At 38.4% G+C, this 22,325-nt stretch overlaps 2 protein-coding genes across 2 annotated transcripts; both read left to right on the plus strand.

Moving 5' to 3' along the window:
* Positions 1–1,239: 1,239 nt before the first annotated feature.
* On the plus strand, positions 1,240–13,943 carry LOC308702219 (hydroxylysine kinase; the record flags this gene model as incomplete). The annotated part of the gene is given in 6 exon segments (XM_081384885.1): positions 1,240–1,433; positions 5,045–5,350; positions 12,962–13,104; positions 13,243–13,423; positions 13,505–13,879; positions 13,882–13,943. Coding segments are annotated over 5 exon segments (1,065 nt in total). The 5' UTR covers positions 1,240–1,433; positions 5,045–5,046.
* A 6,416-nt stretch (positions 13,944–20,359) lies between these two features.
* Positions 20,360–21,487, plus strand: atpv0e2 (ATPase H+ transporting V0 subunit e2). Its single transcript, XM_081384304.1, has 4 exons — positions 20,360–20,574; positions 20,711–20,758; positions 21,012–21,111; positions 21,204–21,487. The coding sequence occupies exons 1-3, from the start codon at positions 20,471–20,473 to the stop codon at positions 21,103–21,105; spliced, it is 246 nt and encodes an 81-aa protein (XP_081240430.1). The 5' UTR covers positions 20,360–20,470; the 3' UTR covers positions 21,106–21,111; positions 21,204–21,487.
* Positions 21,488–22,325: the final 838 nt, after the last annotated feature.

Consider the following 22,325-nt stretch of genomic DNA (forward strand, 5'->3'; position numbering starts at 1 on the left):
AATAGCAGAATATTGTTGTTCTTGAGCATGTATGTTTTATATGTGTTGTAGTAACAAAACTGGCATCACGGTCATTCATTTGGAGCTGTAGGCCTACGTCTCATATCGCTCACTTGTTCCCGGTTAATGTTGCTGATAATTCCTGGGTAGGTCGTTTGATTTATGTGCAATAAGCAGTGCATTGTTTGTTCTTGAACGTGTATGTTTTGTTTGTTTAGTTGTAGCAACAAGCTTGGCATCGTGGTCGTGACTTGGGATATGATGTGTTCAGTATAAAATAGGACACATTGTGGAGGTAATTGAATGTTTTATGTGGTTTTATATTTTATAGAAAAATGTATAACTGAAACGTATGGTCCAAAGGTAATTTGTATATTTTAATGGTGTATAAATTTAGGTGTACTGAATGTGTATTATGTTTTGGCAGATTCATCTGGCAGCTGATTGTGTACTAGACCACTGTTTTTTCCAGTATTTAAAGTTTTGTACTGGACGAGACCAGATCTCAGCTACTAGGAGGTGGTGTGATGCATTGATAACACTATCATTTGATTTGTTTGATGGTTGTATATTATATTACACGTGTGTTACAAGTTTTCAGGGTTTTACTAGAAATAGTTGAGACTGTTACTTCCAGTCCAAGACTTTGTCTAATTAAATCAATCTGGTCCCCCTTACTACTGCCATTTTTCTTGTTTGTATCCTGTGTAGGGTTACTTACTTTTGTTTTGTATTGTTAATATTTTGACTTTATTTATTTGTGTAGTTTTCTTTTAAAGAAATAAAGTGACCGTGTACTTCACCAGTGCCCATACATTCATTTAATTGAACAACTTGAGCAGGTCTACTGCCCCTATCTATTATAGATGGGCGGGTGTACGCTCAGTTACATATGTATGTATGTATGTGTTTTGTATGTATATTATATGTGTGTTTTCTCACTGGAACTTGCTCACTCCTTGCTTTTGAGAGAAGCACCCATGTGGGGACATATATTTACTCTTCTAGCTGACCATGACAGCCTAGGCCACTGGGGTCACTAAGGCCTGTCTCCTACAGCAGTGGTTCCCAAACCTGTCCTGCCGGCACCCCAACACTGCACATTTTCTTTGTCTCCCTAATCAAACACACCTGATTCAACTCATCAGCTCATTATCACATGGGTTAATGAGCTGATGAGTTGAATCAGGTGTGTTTGATTAGGGAGACAAAGAAAATGTGCAGTGTTGGGGTACAGGCAGGACAGGTTTGGGAACCACTGTCCTACAGTGTGACCAATTCACAGTTATAGCATTTACTTTAATCTTCCTCTTAAATAACTAGAGAATAATGATGAATATTGTCTGAACCTCTTACTGAGAGAAAGTACATCTTTTCAGTATGTTTTCTGAAAGTGTCCTGATCAGAGCTGGTACTCAACCAACTTTTGTGAGGTGAGCAAACTTTTTTTTTATATTTATTTATTTATTATTCCGAATGCATAGACATCCCCAAACATTTCAGCAGGTTCAAGATAATTCATCATGTTAACACAAAGAATATTAATAACAGTAAAGATAATCTGCATTAAAACAAAAAACTGAAAAATGTCCGTAAAAAATAGGGCACAATGTATATGATGCAATAGGCCATTTCCGTATTGGGTTTTTACAGCTTTACCAGTAATTATTTTATGTTTTTTACCAATTTAATTTTTTTTTTTTTTTTTTACCTGTATTTTGAATTACGCAATGTGTTGTGTTTTACGGTTAACTGAGATTTCCTTAAAATTACTGGATGATGTCCTGGTAAAAAAAAAAATACCATTCGATTTTCCATTATTCTTTACATTGTCTGTGGGTGTTAATCTGGAGAAAGCTCAAACTTGCTGATTTCTCACTAAAGTAGAAGAAAAATAATATTACACAAGAGAAAAGTTTCCACATCAAAAAAATTAAACATCTGGGCTTGCTTTAAACATTTTACAATATTCAATCATTCTTATATAACAAAGTACACTTTTAAATTAGAATAAAGTAATATTTCTCAAAGTGCTTTTCAAACGCACATGTTGAGGAGTTCAGTTTTATATTGGTTACTTTTGATTTTAGCTTGGAAAACCATTAAATCCTGGTGCTCTCCATGGTTAGTCCATCTCTTCTTACACTACAAACAACGTATATAGTTTATATTCAAGTTCATTTGGTCACTGTAGTTAAGCAGATTCAGTTTATCAGTGATTCAGTAGACTTTAAGTAGTCATTAGAGAAAGTAGTCATGAACATTATTCTTCAAATTCAAAAACAATATAAACTACTGACAGGTTTTACACTAGGTGTATTCAATTCTGTGGCCTTATTTTAAGTATAAAGAATGCGCTTGTCTTGCCCAGAGACGAGTAGCCTATAGTTGTGAGAATCTCAGAAATATATTGTTATAATATAGTGTTATTTAAATAAACTCCTGATGTACTTACAAACTTTCCAATGCCTCGTTTTTTGAGTACAGAACCTATTTATACTACTGTAGAAGTTTGGTGCCATTCTGGGCATTATTAGTGGGGTAATTTACGAGATACAAATTTGGAGTCATTAGCGCCTGCATTAAGCCATTCGGCTGATATCTCTAAATAAGCTCTAACTTTAATAATGCTCGTCCAAGGGAAAAAGGCTTCTGAAGGGGTGTTTGGCTCGAGGTCAAGGTGCAAAGGACCCTATAGGTTGATTTTACTCTGAACCATCCCTTTAAGTAGTAAAATGACTATGTTTTGCTGAATATTATCACGATTGCAAATGTTACATTGATTAAAGTTAAATGTGCAAGTTTGTTAATATTAAGTTACTTACATTTTAGTGACTGTTTTTGTTCTATTTTACCAACGAAAATAGTTCCAAACACAGAAAAGCAGCACTTGACTCAACAGTGTTTTACTAAATGATTCAGCGTTTTGAATGAATCGGTTGAATCAATGACTCAGTTATTAAGTGACTTGCTGCCACCTACTGGCGGTTTAGTTTCATGTTTAAAAGTTTCATTATATTTTTTCCAACATTTCTTATTTGTATATTCAAAAGTTTATTTAAAAAATTAATCTCATTTATTGCAGTTGTAATTTCACAGTATAAATTATTTAATTTGATTGGTCAGTGTGTCACTATTAACACTGAATGTATTGATCAAATGTAAACATTTGACATGAAAGATGATGCATACATTTACTAAGGTTAAAAAATTGGCCTTAAAAGCAATTAACGCACTGGGATGAATATAAAAAATGCATAAGTATATAAAAGCTGATAGAACACTGATGAGGATATTACTTCAGAATAAATTATATTCACACCACCAAAAATAATTTTCCCTACACAGAAAAGTAACTTTTTTTACAGAGGGTTATGGGGTGTTAGGGTTAACAGATAATGAGTTAATGGCTACTGCCTTATATGTTTGACTATTTGTCTGACTAGTGTAACTAGGCTTACATAATCAGTTACAGTTGTATATCTACTGCATCTTGCAGACTATGCATCATTTCTTTTGATGCTCAATATTTCCTGGAATTTTTCCCGAAATGCATTGTTTTAATTTTTTTATAATCAAAATATTCTGGATTCCTTATCTTTTTGATCAATATAAATAAATAAATAAATAAATAAATAAATAAATAAATAAATAAATAAATAAATAAATAAATGCACTTTTACTCTCTTTGTCCTCACTTGAGGTCTGAAACTCAAACTGGTCCTCACAAAGATAAGTACACACACACTCACTTACACACACACACACACACACAATGCTGGAAACACATAGAAAATGATTATACTTTAAAGATTTCTTATCCAGCGTTAGTATTACAGCGTTCATCTTTTAGTTGAAATGGCTGATAGTTCAGAATTTACTGTTTGCCCTCTCTGAGCATCATCAATTCATGAAAATAAGCATATGTCCCCCATAACAGGTATAACTATTTTTTTATATATATTTTTTTTTTATTTTACATATACCATGGGAAGCCTAATTGCCACCCCTCATTCTGCACTTGCCTCATTTCACGTGGTTAAGAGCCTTCCGAACAATCAGAAAATCTTAAAACATTTACTATACTAGGCCTATTTGTGATTTATATGTTGCTTGCACAATTTAAAAATATATTGTAGGTTAGGCTACACGCGTTTTACAAGGGCTGGTAATGGAGAAAGATCGTTTTAGAACCAGGGTTGTGTGATAATGAATGGGTTGATCCAATTCAGAGACCTATTTTAACGATTCGTTAACGAATCATTCAGAAGTCAAACCCAACCCTGTTCAACCGGCTGAACTAGAGATCCTGAACCACCGCATCTGTGAACTTGAACTTGAACTTGAACTTGAACTTGAACGTGAACTTGAACGCGTCAGCGATAGCAACTTTAAACCTCCATCGGACCAGTCCAGCAACAGACCAGCACATCCGGTTTTTACTTTGTTATTATAATACTCTTTGCATGCTCGGCTCGTGTAAAAGAAAAAAAAAAAGTAAGAGATCAAGAAAAATCCGGAAGCGCGGGACTTATATGCAAATGATAGAGCTTAAAAATGTATACTCTGCTTATTTAGATGACAGTGATAAAAACTACAGTCTTAGGCTTAAATTGCACAGACAATTACATAATTTATTTATTATAAAAAGTTTTTTTAAATCTCTAAAAGTGCATGTGATTCATTTTGAGTTTATCCCAGTAGTGCAGTGTTGTTTTAGGCGCGCTTTAGGCTGCAATCGTTGAGTTGAAAACATGTTAAACTTGATTAAAACACGGTAAACATATTTATAATATACTGTGCAGACAACACTAACTGAAGTGTTAAAGCCATAGCTGACCCAAACATGACAATTATGTCTATTTACTTACATGTTGTTACTTTTTTATTTATTATTGCATGAAACAGAATTTTTGAAAAATCTTTATGTAGTTCGGACATAAATTTACCCTTATAGGAAAAACCTTACAGCTTATAGTGATTTCTGATCCATTTATTGCTCCAATTGATTTACCAATAACCAATTTTCTTTTTCAATCTTCAGCCATGACAACAAAAGAATCAAAGCCAAATCTCAGCCATTCCCAGGTGACAGAGATTATCAAACGTCTCTATGGCTTGACCGTGTCCGTCATTCGACAGTTGCCCGGTTATGATGATCAGAACTTTTACGTGGCCCCCAGTGAAGGTGGAGAATATGTGTTAAAGGTTATGAACTCTGCAGACAGTCACAACATCACTCTTATTGAGGTGCAAACACACTCCATGACCTTCCTACACCAAAGAGGCTTTCCTGTCCAGAACGTTTTTCCCACTCTGACTGGCCAACTCATGAGCTTGGAGGAGTTTGGTAAGAGTATTTGTCATAAAAGGCATTAAATGTTTATTTCTCAAAACGGGCGGACACACCACATTTTCAAATGCATGCAAATTTTGGAGACCGGAAATGCAAGCTCACACAAAGACGGTTTGCATTCCGCTCTGGGATGTTTCCAGTAGTGTTTCTATACTCCCAAATTTATTTATTTTTACAGTCAGACAATTAGCTGAGGTAACGTGACGGCTAACAGACAGCAGACAAACGGCTAATGATGACTAATGACCACAGCAGCACAGGAATCCACCTGTCACTCAAAAGTGGATGCCCTTAATTATGCAGAAATTTAAGGCTTAATATAATTTAAACAGATGAGTTATAAAAAAAATTCACCCCCCTCACAGTTGTCATGAAGGGCAAAATTAGCTGTATAGTATAGACCAAAGCCATTTTTTTTCTCCAGGCTGTAAACATGTTTTTTTCTGCTGTAAAGTTGGGCATTTTAACATGGGGGAGATGCAGATTTGACTCACTTTTGCAGCCAGCCTCAAGCGGCCAGTTGATGAATTGCCGTTTAATTCACTTCCGTGTTGGTTTCAAGAGAGAGACAGGGAGGTTGCCGCTTGGTATTACATGTTCAGTCTATAGCGTTTTATTGCCATCTAATGGCCTGGCAGCGGAATACAGCGTTTTTAGTCGTTTTGGCGGATCCATGTGAATGGGGATCTTGGGGATTGGGGATTTTGGATTTATTATTTGTTAGACATTGAATATATATATTTTTTTTAAAAGACACTGCAGAGTGTGACTTCATGTCTGTTGCAGTGTCTGAAGAAATTTTGCATGCATTATGCTGTTTAATTTGCTGTTTTTTTTTTTTTGTTGTTTTTTTTTATTACACAATGAATACTATTACTATTTTAAAGTTGTGGTGTCTGCGTGGTGTCTGCTACTTATATAGTATGCTCGTAATGATGATTGACAGGACTGAATGTTAAGGCTCCTCCCAAACCAACTTTTTGAACTTCAAGCTCGCCTGCCCGTTCAGCCTTAAAGGTTAATAGTAAACTAACTTGGCTTGCTGTCCTTGGAGGAGGCTCGAATCCGAGTCTCAGCTTGAGCGCCGAGTTAAACCCCCAAAAAAGCATTGCAAAGAAAGCAAGCTGGGCAATGAACCGTGAATGGTTTGGCGATAAAGGTATACGTAGAAAAGACTCAAGACATTAAGCCCTCTCCCTCCCAAAGTTGAGTAAAATATTTTGCTGAAGTCGCTATGGAGAAATATAGGGCGGCTCGTAGGGTGAATCTCTTGTGGAAGCTAAGAGAAAATGAAGGAGCTCCTGCGGGGAGCAGGGGTAGAAATCACTGATGTGGTTGTGAAAAGATTGGAGGTTATTGGGAGTGGAGTGAGAAATCATTGCTGCACCGGGTAGAAATTTAATTTTGTTTGAAAGTTGGTGCGAAATCACTGTTGCGGCAGCAAGAAAAAAAATGTATTCTGAAAGCTGGCGTGAGAGCGGTGGCCGAAATCACTGCTGCGGCAGTGAAAAATAAATAAAGTTTAGTCCGAAAGCTGGTGTGAGACCAGTGACCAATATCACTACTGCGGTAGTGAGGAATGAAGTTTAATCAGAAGCTGGTGTGAGACCAGTGGCCAATATCACTACTGCGGTAGTGAGGAATGAAGTTTAATCAGAAGCTGGTTTGAGACCACTGACCAATATCACTACTGCGGTAGTGAGGAATGAAGTTTAATCAGAAGCTGGTGTGAGACCAGTGGCCAATATCACTACTGCGGTAGTGAGGAATGAAGTTTAATCAGAAGCTGGTGTGAGACCAGTGGCCAATATCACTACTGCGGTAGTGAGGAATGAAGTTTAATCAGAAGCTGGTTTGAGACCACTGACCAATATCACTACTGCGGTAGTGAGGAATGAAGTTTAATCAGAAGCTGGTGTGAGACCAGTGGCCAATATCACTACTGCGGTAGTGAGAAATGAAGTTTAATCAGAAGCTGGTTTGAGACCACTGACCAATATCACTACTGCAGTAGTGAGGAATGAAGTTTAATCAGAAGCTGGTTTGAGACCACTGACCAATATCACTACTGCAGTAGTGAGGAATGAAGTTTAATCAGAAGCTGGTTTGAGACCACTGACCAATATCACTACTGCAGTAGTGAGGAATGAAGTTTAATCAGAAGCTGGTTTGAGACCAGTGGCCAATATCACTACTGCGGTAGTGAGGAATGAAGTTTAATCAGAAGCTGGTTTGAGACCACTGACCAATATCACTACTGCAGTAGTGAGGAATGAAGTTTAATCAGAAGCTGGTTTGAGACCAGTGGCCAATATCACTACTGCGGTAGTGAGGAATGAAGTTTAATCAGAAGCTGGTGTGAGACCAGTGACCAATATCACTACTGCAGTAGTGAGGAATGAAGTTTAATCAGAAGCTGGCGTGAGAGCGGTGCCCGAAATCACTGCTGCGTCAGTGAAAAATAAATAAAGTTTAGTCCGAAAGCTGGTGTGAGACCACTGACCAATATCACTACTGCAGTAGTGAGGAATGAAGTTTAATCAGAAGCTGGTGTGAGACCAGTGACCAATATCACTACTGCGGTAGTGAGGAATGAAGTTTAATCAGAAGCTGGTGTGAGACCAGTGACCAATATCACTACTGCAGTAGTGAGGAATGAAGTTTAATCAGAAGCTGGTTTGAGACCAGTGGCCAATATCACTACTGCAGTAGTGAGGAATGAAGTTTAATCAGAAGCTGGTGTGAGACCAGTGACCAATATCACTACTGCGGTAGTGAGGAATGAAGTTTAATCAGAAGCTGGTGTGAGACCAGTGACCAATATCACTACTGCAGTAGTGAGGAATGAAGTTTAATCAGAAGCTGGTGTGAGACCAGTGGCCAATATCACTACTGCAGTAGTGAGGAATGAAGTTTAATCAGAAGCTGGTTTGAGACCAGTGACCAATATCACTACTGCAGTAGTGAGGAATGAAGTTTAATCAGAAGCTGGTTTGAGACCACTGACCAATATCACTACTGCAGTAGTGAGGAATGAAGTTTAATCAGAAGCTGGTGTGAGTTCAGTGACCAATATCACTACTGCAGTAGTGAGGAATGAAGTTTAATCAGAAGCTGGTTTGAGACCATTGGCCAATGTCACTACTGCAGTAGTGAGGAATGAAGTTTAATCAGAAGCTGGTTTGAGACCAGTGACCAATATCACTACTGCAGTAGTGAGGAATGAAGTTTAATCAGAAGCTGGTTTGAGACCACTGACCAATATCACTACTGCAGTAGTGAGGAATGAAGTTAATTAGAAGCTGGTGTTAGACCAGTGACCAATATCACTACTGCGGTAGTGAGGAATGAAGTTTAATCAGAAGCTGGTGTGAGACCAGTAGCCAATATCACTACTGCGGTAGTGAGGAATGAAGTTTAATCAGAAGCTGGTGTGAGACCAGTGACCAATATCACTACTGCGGTAGTGAGGAATGAAGTTTAATCAGAAGCTGGTGTGAGACCAGTGACCAATATCACTACTGCAGTAGTGAGGAATGAAGTTTAATCAAAAGCTGGCGTGAGAGCGGTGCCCGAAATCACTGCTGCGTCAGTGAAAAATAAATAAAGTTTAGTCCGAAAGCTGGTGTGAGACCACTGACCAATATCACTACTGCAGTAGTGAGGAATGAAGTTTAATCAGAAGCTGGTGTGAGACCAGTGACCAATATCACTACTGCGGTAATGAGGAATGAAGTTTAATCAGAAGCTGGTGTGAGACCAGTGACCAATGTCACTACTGCGGTAGTGAGGAATGAAGTTTAATCAGAAGCTGGTGTTAGACCAGTGACCAATATCACTACTGCGGTAGTGAGGAATGAAGTTTAATCAGAAGCTGGTGTGAGACCAGTGTCCAATATCACTACTGCGGTAGTGAGGAATGAAGTTTAATCAGAAGCTGGTGTGAGACCAGTGACCAATATCACTACTGCGGTAGTGAGGAATGAAGTTTAATCAGAAGCTGGTGTGAGACCAGTGACCAATGTCACTACTGCGGTAGTGAGGAATGAATTTTAATCAGAAGCTGGTTTGAGACCAGTGGCCAATGTCACTACTGCGGTAGTGAGGAATGAAGTTTAATCAGAAGCTGGTTTGAGACCAGTGGCCAATGTCACTACTGCGGTAGTGAGGAATGAAGTTTAATCAGAAGCTGGTTTGAGACCAGTGGCCAATGTCCCTACTGCGCTAGTGAGGAATGAAGTTTAATCAGAAGCTGGTTTGAGACCAGTGGCCAATGTCACTACTGCGGTAGTGAGGAATGAAGTTTAATCAGAAGCTGGTTTGAGACCAGTGACCAATATCACTACTGCAGTAGTGAGGAATGAAGTTTAATCAGAAGCTGGTTTGAGACCAGTGGCCAATGTCACTACTGCAGTAGTGAGGAATGAAGTTTAATCAGAAGCTGGTTTGAGACCAGTGACCAATATCACTACTGCGGTAGTGAGGAATGAAGTTTAATCAGAAGCTGGTTTGAGACCAGTGACCAATATCACTACTGCGGTAGTGAGGAATGAAGTTTAATCAGAAGCTGGTGTGAGACCAGTGACCAATATCACTACTGCGGTAATGAGGAATGAAGTTTAATCAGAAGCTGGTGTGAGACCAGTGACCAATGTCACTACTGCGGTAGTGAGGAATGAAGTTTAATCAGAAGCTGGTGTGAGACCAGTGACCAATATCACTACTGCGGTAATGAGGAATGAAGTTTAATCAGAAGCTGGTGTGAGACCAGTGACCAATGTCACTACTGCGGTAGTGAGGAATGAAGTTTAATCAGAAGCTGGTGTGAGACCAGTGACCAATATCACTACTGCGGTAGTGAGGAATGAAGTTTAATCAGAAGCTGGTGTGAGACCAGTGACCAATGTCACTACTGCGGTAGTGAGGAATGAATTTTAATCAGAAGCTGGTTTGAGACCAGTGGCCAATGTCACTACTGCGGTAGTGAGGAATGAAGTTTAATCAGAAGCTGGTTTGAGACCAGTGGCCAATGTCACTACTGCGGTAGTGAGGAATGAAGTTTAATCAGAAGCTGGTTTGAGACCAGTGGCCAATGTCCCTACTGCGCTAGTGAGGAATGAAGTTTAATCAGAAGCTGGTTTGAGACCAGTGGCCAATGTCACTACTGCGGTAGTGAGGAATGAAGTTTAATCAGAAGCTGGTTTGAGACCAGTGACCAATATCACTACTGCAGTAGTGAGGAATGAAGTTTAATCAGAAGCTGGTTTGAGACCAGTGGCCAATGTCACTACTGCAGTAGTGAGGAATGAAGTTTAATCAGAAGCTGGTTTGAGACCAGTGACCAATATCACTACTGCGGTAGTGAGGAATGAAGTTTAATCAGAAGCTGGTTTGAGACCAGTGACCAATATCACTACTGCGGTAGTGAGGAATGAAGTTTAATCAGAAGCTGGTGTGAGACCAGTGACCAATATCACTACTGCAGTAGTGAGGAATGAAGTTTAATCAGAAGCTGGTGTGAGACCAGTGACCAATATCACTACTGCGCTAGTGAGGAATGAAGTTTAATCAGAAGCTGGTGTGAGTTCAGTGACCAATATCACTACTGCAGTAGTGAGGAATGAAGTTTAATCAGAAGCTGGTTTGAGACCATTGGCCAATGTCACTACTGCAGTAGTGAGGCATGAAGTTTAATCAGAAGCTGGTTTGAGACCAGTGACCAATATCACTACTGCGGTAGTGAGGAATGAAGTTTAATCAGAAGCTGGTTTGAGACCAGTGGCCAATGTCACTACTGCAGTAGTGAGGAATGAAGTTTAATCAGAAGCTGGTTTGAGACCAGTGACCAATATCACTACTGCGGTAGTGAGGAATGAAGTTTAATCAGAAGCTGGTGTGAGACCAGTGACCAATATCACTACTGCGGTAGTGAGGAATGAAGTTTAATCAGAAGCTGGTGTGAGACCAGTGACCAATATCACTACTGCGGTAGTGAGGAATGAAGTTTAATCAGAAGCTGGTGTGAGACCAGTGACCAATATCACTACTGCGGTAATGAGGAATGAAGTTTAATCAGAAGCTGGTGTGAGACCAGTGACCAATGTCACTACTGCGGTAGTGAGGAATGAAGTTTAATCAGAAGCTGGTGTGAGACCAGTGACCAATATCACTACTGCGGTAATGAGGAATGAAGTTTAATCAGAAGCTGGTGTGAGACCAGTGACCAATGTCACTACTGCGGTAGTGAGGAATGAAGTTTAATCAGAAGCTGGTGTTAGACCAGTGACCAATATCACTACTGCGGTAGTGAGGAATGAAGTTTAATCAGAAGCTGGTGTGAGACCAGTGTCCAATATCACTACTGCGGTGGTGAGGAATGAAGTTTAATCAGAAGCTGGTGTGAGACCAGTGGCCAATATCACTACTGCGCTAGTGAGGAATGAAGTTTAATCAGAAGCTGGTGTGAGACCAGTGACCAATATCACTACTGCGGTAGTGAGGAATGAAGTTTAATCAGAAGCTGGTTTGAGACCAGTGACCAATATCACTACTGCAGTAGTGAGGAATGAAGTTTAATCAGAAGCTGGTTTGAGACCAGTGGCCAATATCACTACTGCAGTAGTGAGGAATGAAGTTTAATCAGAAGCTGGTGTGAGACCAGTGCCCAATATCACTACTGCGCTAGTGAGAGAAATGTATTTTGACGAGGGGAGAAAGCATTGCTGCGGCAGTGAGACATGAAAGTTTAACTGGATAACCTGAAGGGAAACCCACGCTAGGTGGGCTCGCAGTACTTGATCGCAGATAAAGGGTGGAGGGGAAAAATTCTGCAATTGCGTAGGAGGAGAGCAGGTGGAATTGATTTATTCATGAACACGTGCACAGCAAGTACATTGCTGAGTGGGCAATTGATGAGCTTGTGTCACAGGTTTGAAATTATGTCTGTTTGGCAAGCATTTTGGAACCAATGTTATTTTTAAAGAGATGGGAACATTATTGTCGTTGACGAAGAGGGTATCGGAAGGACATATAATTTTGGAATTTTGTGAACTGAAAATAAGGAAACTGCCTGGGTTAGGTTGGAAGGGTGTGGGTAAATTAACAATCAAATGATCGAATGGTTGCTCGTTAACAAATCCGTTTTGCTATGCTTGATATTAAAGCGGATAGTGTCCCTGTACAGCACTTGAAGATTGGAGAAAGACAAAATGGATCTGCGGATCAAATTTTAGAATTGCAAGTAGATTCTAAGCATCTGAGAAATCAGAAGAATGTGAGGATGAATAGAGCGTTGATTGTTCTATTGGTGTTTTCTTAGTGACTTCCTGAACGGAGGAGAAATAATCAGTTATTTAATACTTCACGAGGAAGACTTGGATGTCAGGTCCACGTAGAGAGGACACTGGGGTGCGTGACGGGCCTGTATATGGAGCCAATGTCCTAAATCTCTGAAAGGCAGACTTTGAAAAAGAGCGATTTGTATTTTAAATCCTGCTATATGTTCTGCTTTGCTTATGAATTGCAAGCGGAAGATCAGATTAGCCGTCTGAGGAATTGCATTAGTTCAGAAGAAATTAACACTTCTTTTTTTTTCTGCTATCACAGATTGTGGTTTTGGCACACAGAAATATTTAGTGCGCTTACTTGCCTACCTGCCTGGCACTACCATAGCCAAGATTACCTGCAGTCCTCAGATCTTGTACGACGTTGGGAAAATGGCCGCCACAGCAGATACAGTTTTACTGCAAGTAAATATTTTATTGCATTCTATCATTAAAGGAATAGGTCACCCAAAAATCATGATTCTGTCATTATTTGTATTTTTTCCAATGGTTTCTTGTTTTATTTAGGCATTTGTTTGTTTTTGTTTCTTTTTTCTTGTGTAGATGGAGCATCCAAACATCAGTTCCCTTCAGAGAGAGAACTTTATATGGAATCTCTCCAGCGTTCCTCTCTTAAATCAGTATATTCATTTGATGGACGGGGACCCTGTACAAAAGGTTGTTAAAGCCGTTATTGAGCAGTACCAGATCCAAGTCATGCCAAAACTACCATTGTTTCGCAAGTGTAAGACATATTTTAATTTTAAAGTATTTCACTCCGAAGTCAACGCAGTTTTTTTCTTACAACATTTTTATTGCATTGCAGGCATTAACCATGGAGACTTCAACGACCACAATCTCTTGGTGAAACCTGATGGACCTTCAAAGTACAAGATCTCCGGGATTCTTGATTTTGGAGACATGAGCAGTGGGTATTTCATATTTGAGCTGGCCATAACTATCATGTACATGATGATTGAGAATCCCAATCCGGTCGATGTCGGAGGACCAGTGGTGGCGGGATGGGAAAGCGTTTTTCCTCTCAATGAGGCAGAAAGAGATTCGCTGTATTTGCTGGTTCTGTGTCGGTTCTGCCAGTCCCTGGTTCTGGCCCGGCACGCTGTGATCCAGCAGCCAGAGAATGAGGAGTACTTGATGACCACGGCCAGGACAGGTGTGCAGCTGCTCAGTCGTCTTTGGGAGCTGGTAAAGAGGAAGTGGAAAGAGTTTGGTTCCAGAGTGCAGCACAGTTCAGCCAACCCTGACTGAGCACTCAAGCATCCCTTACGAAAAAGTTTATTCAAGTGTTCTACTAGAATACTTCTTTTAAAGTAAATATAAGAAAGTATACTTTCAGTCTACATTTTATATACTTCTCAAAAATATACTTTATGTACTTCTCAGAAATATACTTAAAATTACACTTAAGTGTAATTGACTTATACTGAGAGAAAAGTCCAAGTATATTTGGCCTGTAGTTGTAATTGATCGAGATATACTCAAAAGTATTATAAAGTATACTAGGCTTGTAGTTGTGTTAACTCTTTTGATCGAGTAGCCTATTAAATATACTTTTTTTACATAGTTTTTCATACAGTCTTATGAAACTTACATTGTTTAAAAATATTGATTAGAATATTGATATAAAACAGATATGTTTCTAATTCTGCGTATCTGAATTTTTGTGTAAGCTAGTCCACTGGTAGTGTATGGGAATTTACTCTAATTCTACTTTTCCCCTAGCCTGGCAAGCCAGACCTACATCAAGATGTTAGGTCTGGCAACTCTCCATAGACACGGCTCAATCCGAGGGGCGGGATAAACGGCTGTCTTTCAGATTCACTCCGCACGCAATAGGACAGCGCTTCAACCAACCAGAGCGTTTTCCCAACAGCGGAGCTAACGTTAGTTGATAGATTCAACTTTTGCCATATCTGGGCGGCAAAACTACGAACACATCTTCCTTTTTTTAAGAATGACTTAAGTGCCGTTCTTTGCTCTTTTCTCAAAGAAAAACCTAACTCGAAGTCCTCCAGAGTCGCGGACAAAGCCGATTCGAAAGATGTTCGCCAGCAGCAGCCGCCATTCTTTGTCATCAAGTGGCAGGTAACCGTCGCAACTCTGTCGCCATTATGTTAAGCCCGCCCCGCCTACTCTATACGCGACGTCATTGGCCTGACCCAATTTAGGTTTTTGCAGCTTGAAAGTCAATGGAGAGTTGCTAGACTACCCTGGCTGCAAAATACATTTTGCTGCCGCTAGGGTGCGTCTAGATTTCTAGGCTACTTTTCCCCACCATTGACTGAATTTTCCAGCTATCCATGTTTTCACTGTTATACGGTAGGGGGCGCTATGACACATCTTCTAGTACAGAATCTCCAGATCAAAACACATGAGAAGAGGCTGAAACAAGTGATAGAAGATTGCTCACTCAAATGTAAAATAACGTGATCATCAAACATTAAACAGCTTGTAAATCAAAACTGCTTAATGTTTCCAAATGAAATGAAGCGTAACCCATGAAGAGAAAACGACTGTGAAGCTTTGGGGAGGTTGGATCTACTCCATCTGTTTTGATAGTCTTTGACAAAAATGTAAAACGGGCATGATCTAGAGCCCATCAGGAGATTTTATTCCTGTAAATCTAGTTTTTCCTAGTACTGGCCTCCTCTTACTACAAGAGTCGTCTAGCCATGGCCCGTCTTTTGCATTAGGTGTAAAAATGCTAGTGGTGTAACAGGGTAGATAGCAGCATAGGTAGCAGGCTATCTTCAAAAAGCCTCCAATGCAGACATCTCATGGGCATTGTCAGGCCTTTCTCTCTAGAAAGTAAGATCAGGCCTCCGCCCTTTAGAGCTGAGAATAGGAGCTAGAATACCCAGCTTTTTTCTTTAAGCCCCTTGAAGAAAAGGAATTCAAGTCATTAGGTCGAATGCCGTTGGCCTCTTACTGAGGCCTCCATTCCTTTGGGTTTAGTAGGGAATATATATACCTGTCTTGTAAAAATTGCAAGATTATAGGCCTCAACCCTGATACATTGCTCAGGGTAATGCTGATAGTACTCCCCTTGTTAGGGTTATTATTTAGAGTACTTTGCTACCCATAAGCTCGTATGTTATCACCCTTCACCACCAAGGCTCACGTAGAGATAGATAAGTTACTCCCTCCCACTTGGGATGGTTGAGTATGCTCCCTTAGAGCCGAAGCACTGCCCAGGCTGATGACAAAATAACGCCAACTTTTATTTAGCAAATCTAGTAGCAGTGCTTTATGGAAGCTTATGGGTAGCAATATTCAATTTGAAATGTAATATGCAAAATTACAATGCAATATGTAAAATGGCAATGCATTTCTGTATTTCAATTTTAATTTACCCATACATTTGTGCAACGTTTGGTGCAAAATGAAAATGAAAATTCAATTTAATTTACATTTGCCATTTCATGCTAGTTTTAATATGTAAATTGAATACTAATTTTAACGCTTTATAAGTTGCAAAATTAAAATATATTACAGAAATGATTAGATATGTTTAACATGTTCAAGCAAAAACTGTGGCAAAATTGTAATTTAAATGTATTTTTTTCTTAATTGCATTTACACTCACATTTAAGACACTTGCGATTGCATTTCCATTAAGTGTCCCGCAATGAATGTAGCGAAATTCAATATGCAAGTTTTAAAATGCATTCTGAGCCGATCACGTGCCCGCCCCGCCCTGTCAATCACTGCGTGAAGGCGGGGCGCAGCAAAAGGTAAACATACGCTATGGTGCTATTGGTGCGTATACTGTCTATGGTGTTGGAAGGAAACACGGCGGCGGCAGAGCTGACACGAGCGTTAAATTCACTGGCAGATGAAGTGGAGCGTGAACAGAGAAATGGTAGTGTTTCCGAAGATTATTACGTGCCTGCAGGTGTAAGAACCAGTACGATGTTGGACCGTCTGGGTCTGGGAGAATGTTCTGCCTTATCAAGCGTCGTCGACACCCATGTCAAAATTCTGCTGCACTGCTGTTGTCTGATGCTGGACTGTGTTGATGGTTTCGTTTTGTATAAAAATATTATAATTGTATGATACATGCTTATCTTTATTCATATTAGCCTACTATCAATACCCAATATTGTTGGAGATCCTATAATTTTTCCTTACAAATGCATAGGCCTATCACTCTGAGATCACATAATATGACAAAGCTCCATTCGTATTCGGCATTAATAGCTACCGAAAAATGTGACCGCTCTTTATTTATTTATAACTGACTGTAATGTTCAATAAAGTGACGAATGTGATGTGTGACCATCTCTGTTTATTCAGCTGTATAATCATAAAATATGAGGCAGGCATACGAGTCCCTTGCCATTTTATAATATTGATAAGGTATTAATACATATGTACATGGTCACGGAATCTGACCGGTCAAATTCATCGACCTAGCCTTTTTTGGGTGAATGTGGAGAAGGTCGAGGGCTGTTGACGTCATCGTCTGTAATACAGTGTCTAATATTTTAAACAACGAAGCAGCACATGAAACTTTAACTAGCACAAACAAACGAGACTATTTTGGGTGAATGTGGAGCAGGTAGGGGGCTGAGTGACCTCAGAATGACTAATAAATATTATTTGGTACTATAGTAGGCTACCTATTTTTTATATATATATTTAAGAAACCGAAGCAGCAAACGTTTATCAGCGAAAAATTAGAACAAACATATGAGTCTATTTTGGGTGAATGTGGACTATTTTGCCGACGTTTTGCATTGGGTTGGGGGCGGGGCCAACTTCACGCAGTGATTGACAGGGCGGGACCGGCACGTGATCGGCTCAGAATGCATTTTCAAATTGCATATTGAATTTCGCTACATTCATTGCGGGACACTTAATGGAAATGCAATCGCAAGTGTCTTAAATGTGAGTGTAAATGCAATAAAAAAACAAAACATTTAAATTACAATTTTGCCACAGTTTTTGCTTGAACATGTTAAACATATCTAATAATTTCTGTAATACATTTTAATTTTGCAACTTATAAAGCGTTAAATTATGTATTAAGTGTACATATTAAAACTAGTATGAAATGGCAAATGTAAATTTTATAATTGAATTTTCATTTTGCACCAAACGTTGCACAAATGTATGGGTAAATTAAAATTGAAATACAGAAATGCATTGCCATTTTGCATATTACATGGTGAGAAGATGGCTGTGTCTCATGTGACCTTGTTATTTGTACACGCTGTGACTATACAAATCACAACATGTAAAATAGGGAAAATGTTGGCGTTATTTTGTCACTTATTGGGAGCAGTATGCTAGCTGGAGCCATTTACCTCCAGTCTTTGTGCTAAGCTAGGCTAGCGGTGGGTGCGTCAGACAGAGTTACGGCACGTATGGAGATGAGAAGGGTATGTATGGACTTATCTAACTCTGGGGGATACGGTGAATAAGCTAAAGTCCCAAAAAGTCGGCGTGTTCCTTGAACTCCGTAAGTCTGTTCGGAAGGTCAATGCACTCTCACAAGGCCTCCCTATTAGATCAGCCATAGAGCTGGAGGCTTTCCGCTTATTAGGGTCCCTTTAGAGAGCCCAGCCTCCACATGGCCTTGAAGCACTGTGTAGATCCAGGATCCAGTAGAGTAACTCCCCTTGTTTGCATGGGTTAGAAGGCGCTATGCTGAGTTCTACTCTCCAGGGTGTCCGCCTCTATGATCTGGTCTGAGAGAGATTACTGCCACTATCTGAAGTCCTCTCTATCGGATGCCTTCACAAGTTGAAGCAAATAATGTCAGAGACCAAGCCTTGGTTCCAAGCCTTTGAGCGGCCTTCTAGAGCACAGATTTACAGACCCTAGGTTAAAATAAACGCAATTCTGACTTTTTTTCTTAAAAGTGAAAGTTTATTTCTCGCAATTCTGACTTTATAACTCGCAAATCCGAGTTTATATCTCGCAGTTCTGAAATCTTTTCTCAGAATTGTGAGAGATAAAGTCCAGTTGTAAGGAGCATTTTATTGTTAGAAAAGTTTATAGGCTATCTCACAATTCTGACTTTATAACTCGTAAACTCTGATTTTGTAATCTCGCAATTGTGAGAAAAAAAGTCAGAATTGTGAGATAAAAAGTCGCAATTACCTTTTTTATTTTTTATTCTGTGGCGGAAACAAGCTTCCATAGTTTTGTGATGGATTTTTAATTGTAAACTATATTTAAACTAATAATAATTCTAATAACTAACATTTAATTTCCTTGCAGGAATAACATTTATCTCTTTGTGAAACTAGATTATAAGGCTTATTTGTTTGATTTACTTGCATTAATAGTCAGATATTTTATTGCAGCTGCCTTCTCAAATGCAGTGTTTACTCCTGCCTTGTAAATGCGTTTAATTTTATGATTTTTTTTCATAATCTTCAAAAGAGAAATGAATTGTACCGGCTCTCTCGGCGAGAACTTTGTAGCGCTGTGAGACCGCTGACACTGCTAAACCAGATTGGATTTATATGAATTTGTCAACTCAAAACCTAGCCTGAAACTCAGAGTTTGTTCAACTAGCTTCATGCAACAGGCCTCTGATCTCTCTTAATATCTGGAAGTTCAATTATGACTTGTAATGACTCTCATTGAGGAGACAAAACAAAACATTGAATAAAACTCATAATATTAAAAAATCGCAGATCTTTAATTATTATAAAATTATATAAATTATAAAAATGGAGGTCTGAAAGCCACAGTACTCAAACTGAATTGGATTAAATAGCATAATTCAATATGTTTTCATATACCAAAGTGTGTTAGTCTTCGGATTAGAATTTTTTGCTGAAATGTGATTTTGACATTTCTAAATAGCCTATTAAGTTTACGTTTTTCCACAAGCAGATATTTCGATATACTGGAAAATTATATTCACCTAATACCTATTAACTTCACACCGCATGGCGCCACCTTGTGGAATAATAGACCCAATACAATAAATAGGAAGATATTATTCAAACAAGAGTGGAATGAGAAAAAAGTTGTATATGTTGTTAATTTTATAAATGAAGCGGGCCGATTTATTCAATATAATTCATTCATGGAGAAGTTGTGATAAAATGTTCCTTGAGAGAATTGTAGAGAAATCCCTCTTTCATTAGAACAACTAATACAAAACACTCTTAACATATTGAAATGTATTTGTTAAGTTGCCTGAGTTGAAGTTTGGCAAAAAATACATTGGGGACAAAAAGGTAAATTATTTTACGATAATGACGAATCTTTTGATAATGAAACATTTAGAAACAAATATTGTAATTATATTAAATGGGAAAATGTATCCTAAAATGAGGAAAATTCAGTTTAAAGTCATTAAAAATGTTTATCCTGCTGCTGAAATTTTCCGGAAAACCAGGCCTATACACACAAAATGATATATAGGCTATATAAGCTACGACTGGAGATATGTGTGTATATTTTCATATGCATATTATTGTCCCCTATTTAGTATACTGATGTTGTTCAATAAAAAAAAAAAATATATATATATATATATATATATATATATATATATATATATATATATATATATATATATATATATATAGCATTTTAAATGACGTCAGTGTAGTGGTAGTGAGCAAGGATTCGGTTTGAGTGACAACTGCTTTCTACCAATAGCGTACAGACTCAGAATACCCTCGGCCCAATCAGGAGCAGGTGGGCGTGACCAGAGGATTAGTGCGGAATCAAGCTGTGTTGTTGTTGAACTGGTTACTGTTATATTTATATAATATCTCCACAATAACGCAATAGTGTCGCAATGGTTTCGCACTCGCTGGCTTTACCCGTGATCTGCTTCACCACGTTGTGGGGTCTGGTCGGGATTGTCGCCCCGTTTTTTGTCCCGAAAGGACCGAACCGAGGGTGAGGAATGATGCTGGAACAGGCCGAACAGAGATTCATCCATCCATCTTTACACGCATCCACTCGCTTCAGTTAAATATTATTGCAGTGCTATTCCTTATTGCATTATTACATTGAGTGTGTTTTATATTTGCAGTGTCATCATAACCAGTTTGGTGCTGACCGCCGTTTGCTGCTATCTATTGTGAGTATAATGTAAAATAAAATTGAAAGTACTGTCAAATATATCCTTACATGGTAAAATAGACGTTTATTCATATTTGGTAGGCTAATTGGATTAAAATATTAACCCTCTATGCATGCATGCATGATAATGTAGGATATCAGCGTTACAAATTCACAGTTTGCAGTGCATTTGTTGCTGATATTGTAACTAAAATGTGTGAAATAATATACAGATTATTCTGAATGTTTGCTATCGTATGCACCCATTTCAGCTGGTTAATCGCAATACTGGCCCAAACAAATCCTCTATTCGGACCTCAGCTTAAAAATGAGACCATATGGTATCTGCGGTACTTCTGGGAGTAGATGGAGGTAAACCTGCACTCATGTCAGAGTCAATGTTGGATTCACGAGGATACCATAATGATTGAGACTTGATTCATTCGTATTCTCATGTCTTGCAGGTGTCGTGTGGAAGATTCAGAGTATTTATCTCAACTGGCTTTACTATTACAATCAATAAACCCACAAAACAGCGAAGGAACAGTGAAGGGAAAACATTAAACAACAGTTACAATGTGTTACTTAACATAATGCAACGTAATGAATCAAATATGTGGAAAATACTACTGAAAGCATTCTATGTACAAAATGATAATGATATTATTGTGATATGTGAAGAATTCTGCAGATTTGTCTGAGAGTAATATGACTATACTGTAAGAGTAAATGGAATGTGTGACTTTAACTTATTTTTATTCTGTTGTCCTCACTTCCATGTGACACTGTATCCACTTTTACTTGCTTGTTAAAATGATTTTCATTTATCGGTTTTATTTTTTTATTTGTACGTGAATGGCGTCCTATTGATGTTTTCTGTCGTCGGATGTAGATTTTGAAGCTGTGTCAAACGTGTTAATGAAAAACCAGGAAACTCTTCAGAAAATAAAGCGGAGTATTGAAGCGACTGAAGGTCTGTGATGTTGTTATGATGGCGTGACCTGCTGTATATGAAGTATGCAGGACTGGAGAATGTTTGATTTATGAATGCGTGTCGGGCCACAGGTTTATATCAGTTGTGTTTGCATGGGTAGGGCAGAAGAAGCGTACAGATTTTTTTGCAATTCAAGGACAGTTTACAACAATAAGAATTGATTAAAAACTATTATGACTCGTTTTGAAAGGATTTGATGTTAATACTTAGACAAGCAAGAAAACAAGCAAAACAACCTTGATAGCATGCGATTCATCTGGGGTTTTTTTGTCTAAGGTTGATTAATTGTAACATGTTTGGAAGAATTGAAAAGCGTTTTATATTTATTCTGTGTATTCATACCATAATAATAACTACAAACTTTGACCGTAAATTAATATTTATATGTTTGATAACAGAATGAATCAGAAAGTTCATCTGTTCTTTTTTTTTATTATTTTTATTTTGAGCCAGAATTTATTTTTTATATATATTTTCCCTTATTTTATTTTTTTAACTCTACAAATGTATTAGGCTACAGTCTTGATCATATCCATGACTTATGGCTTTCATAAAGGAAAAAATAAATAAAAATGTTTATGTTGATCTACAT

Source organism: Scardinius erythrophthalmus, assembly GCF_964197995.2.
Source record: "Scardinius erythrophthalmus genome assembly, chromosome: 14".
NCBI lineage: Eukaryota > Metazoa > Chordata > Actinopteri > Cypriniformes > Leuciscidae > Scardinius > Scardinius erythrophthalmus.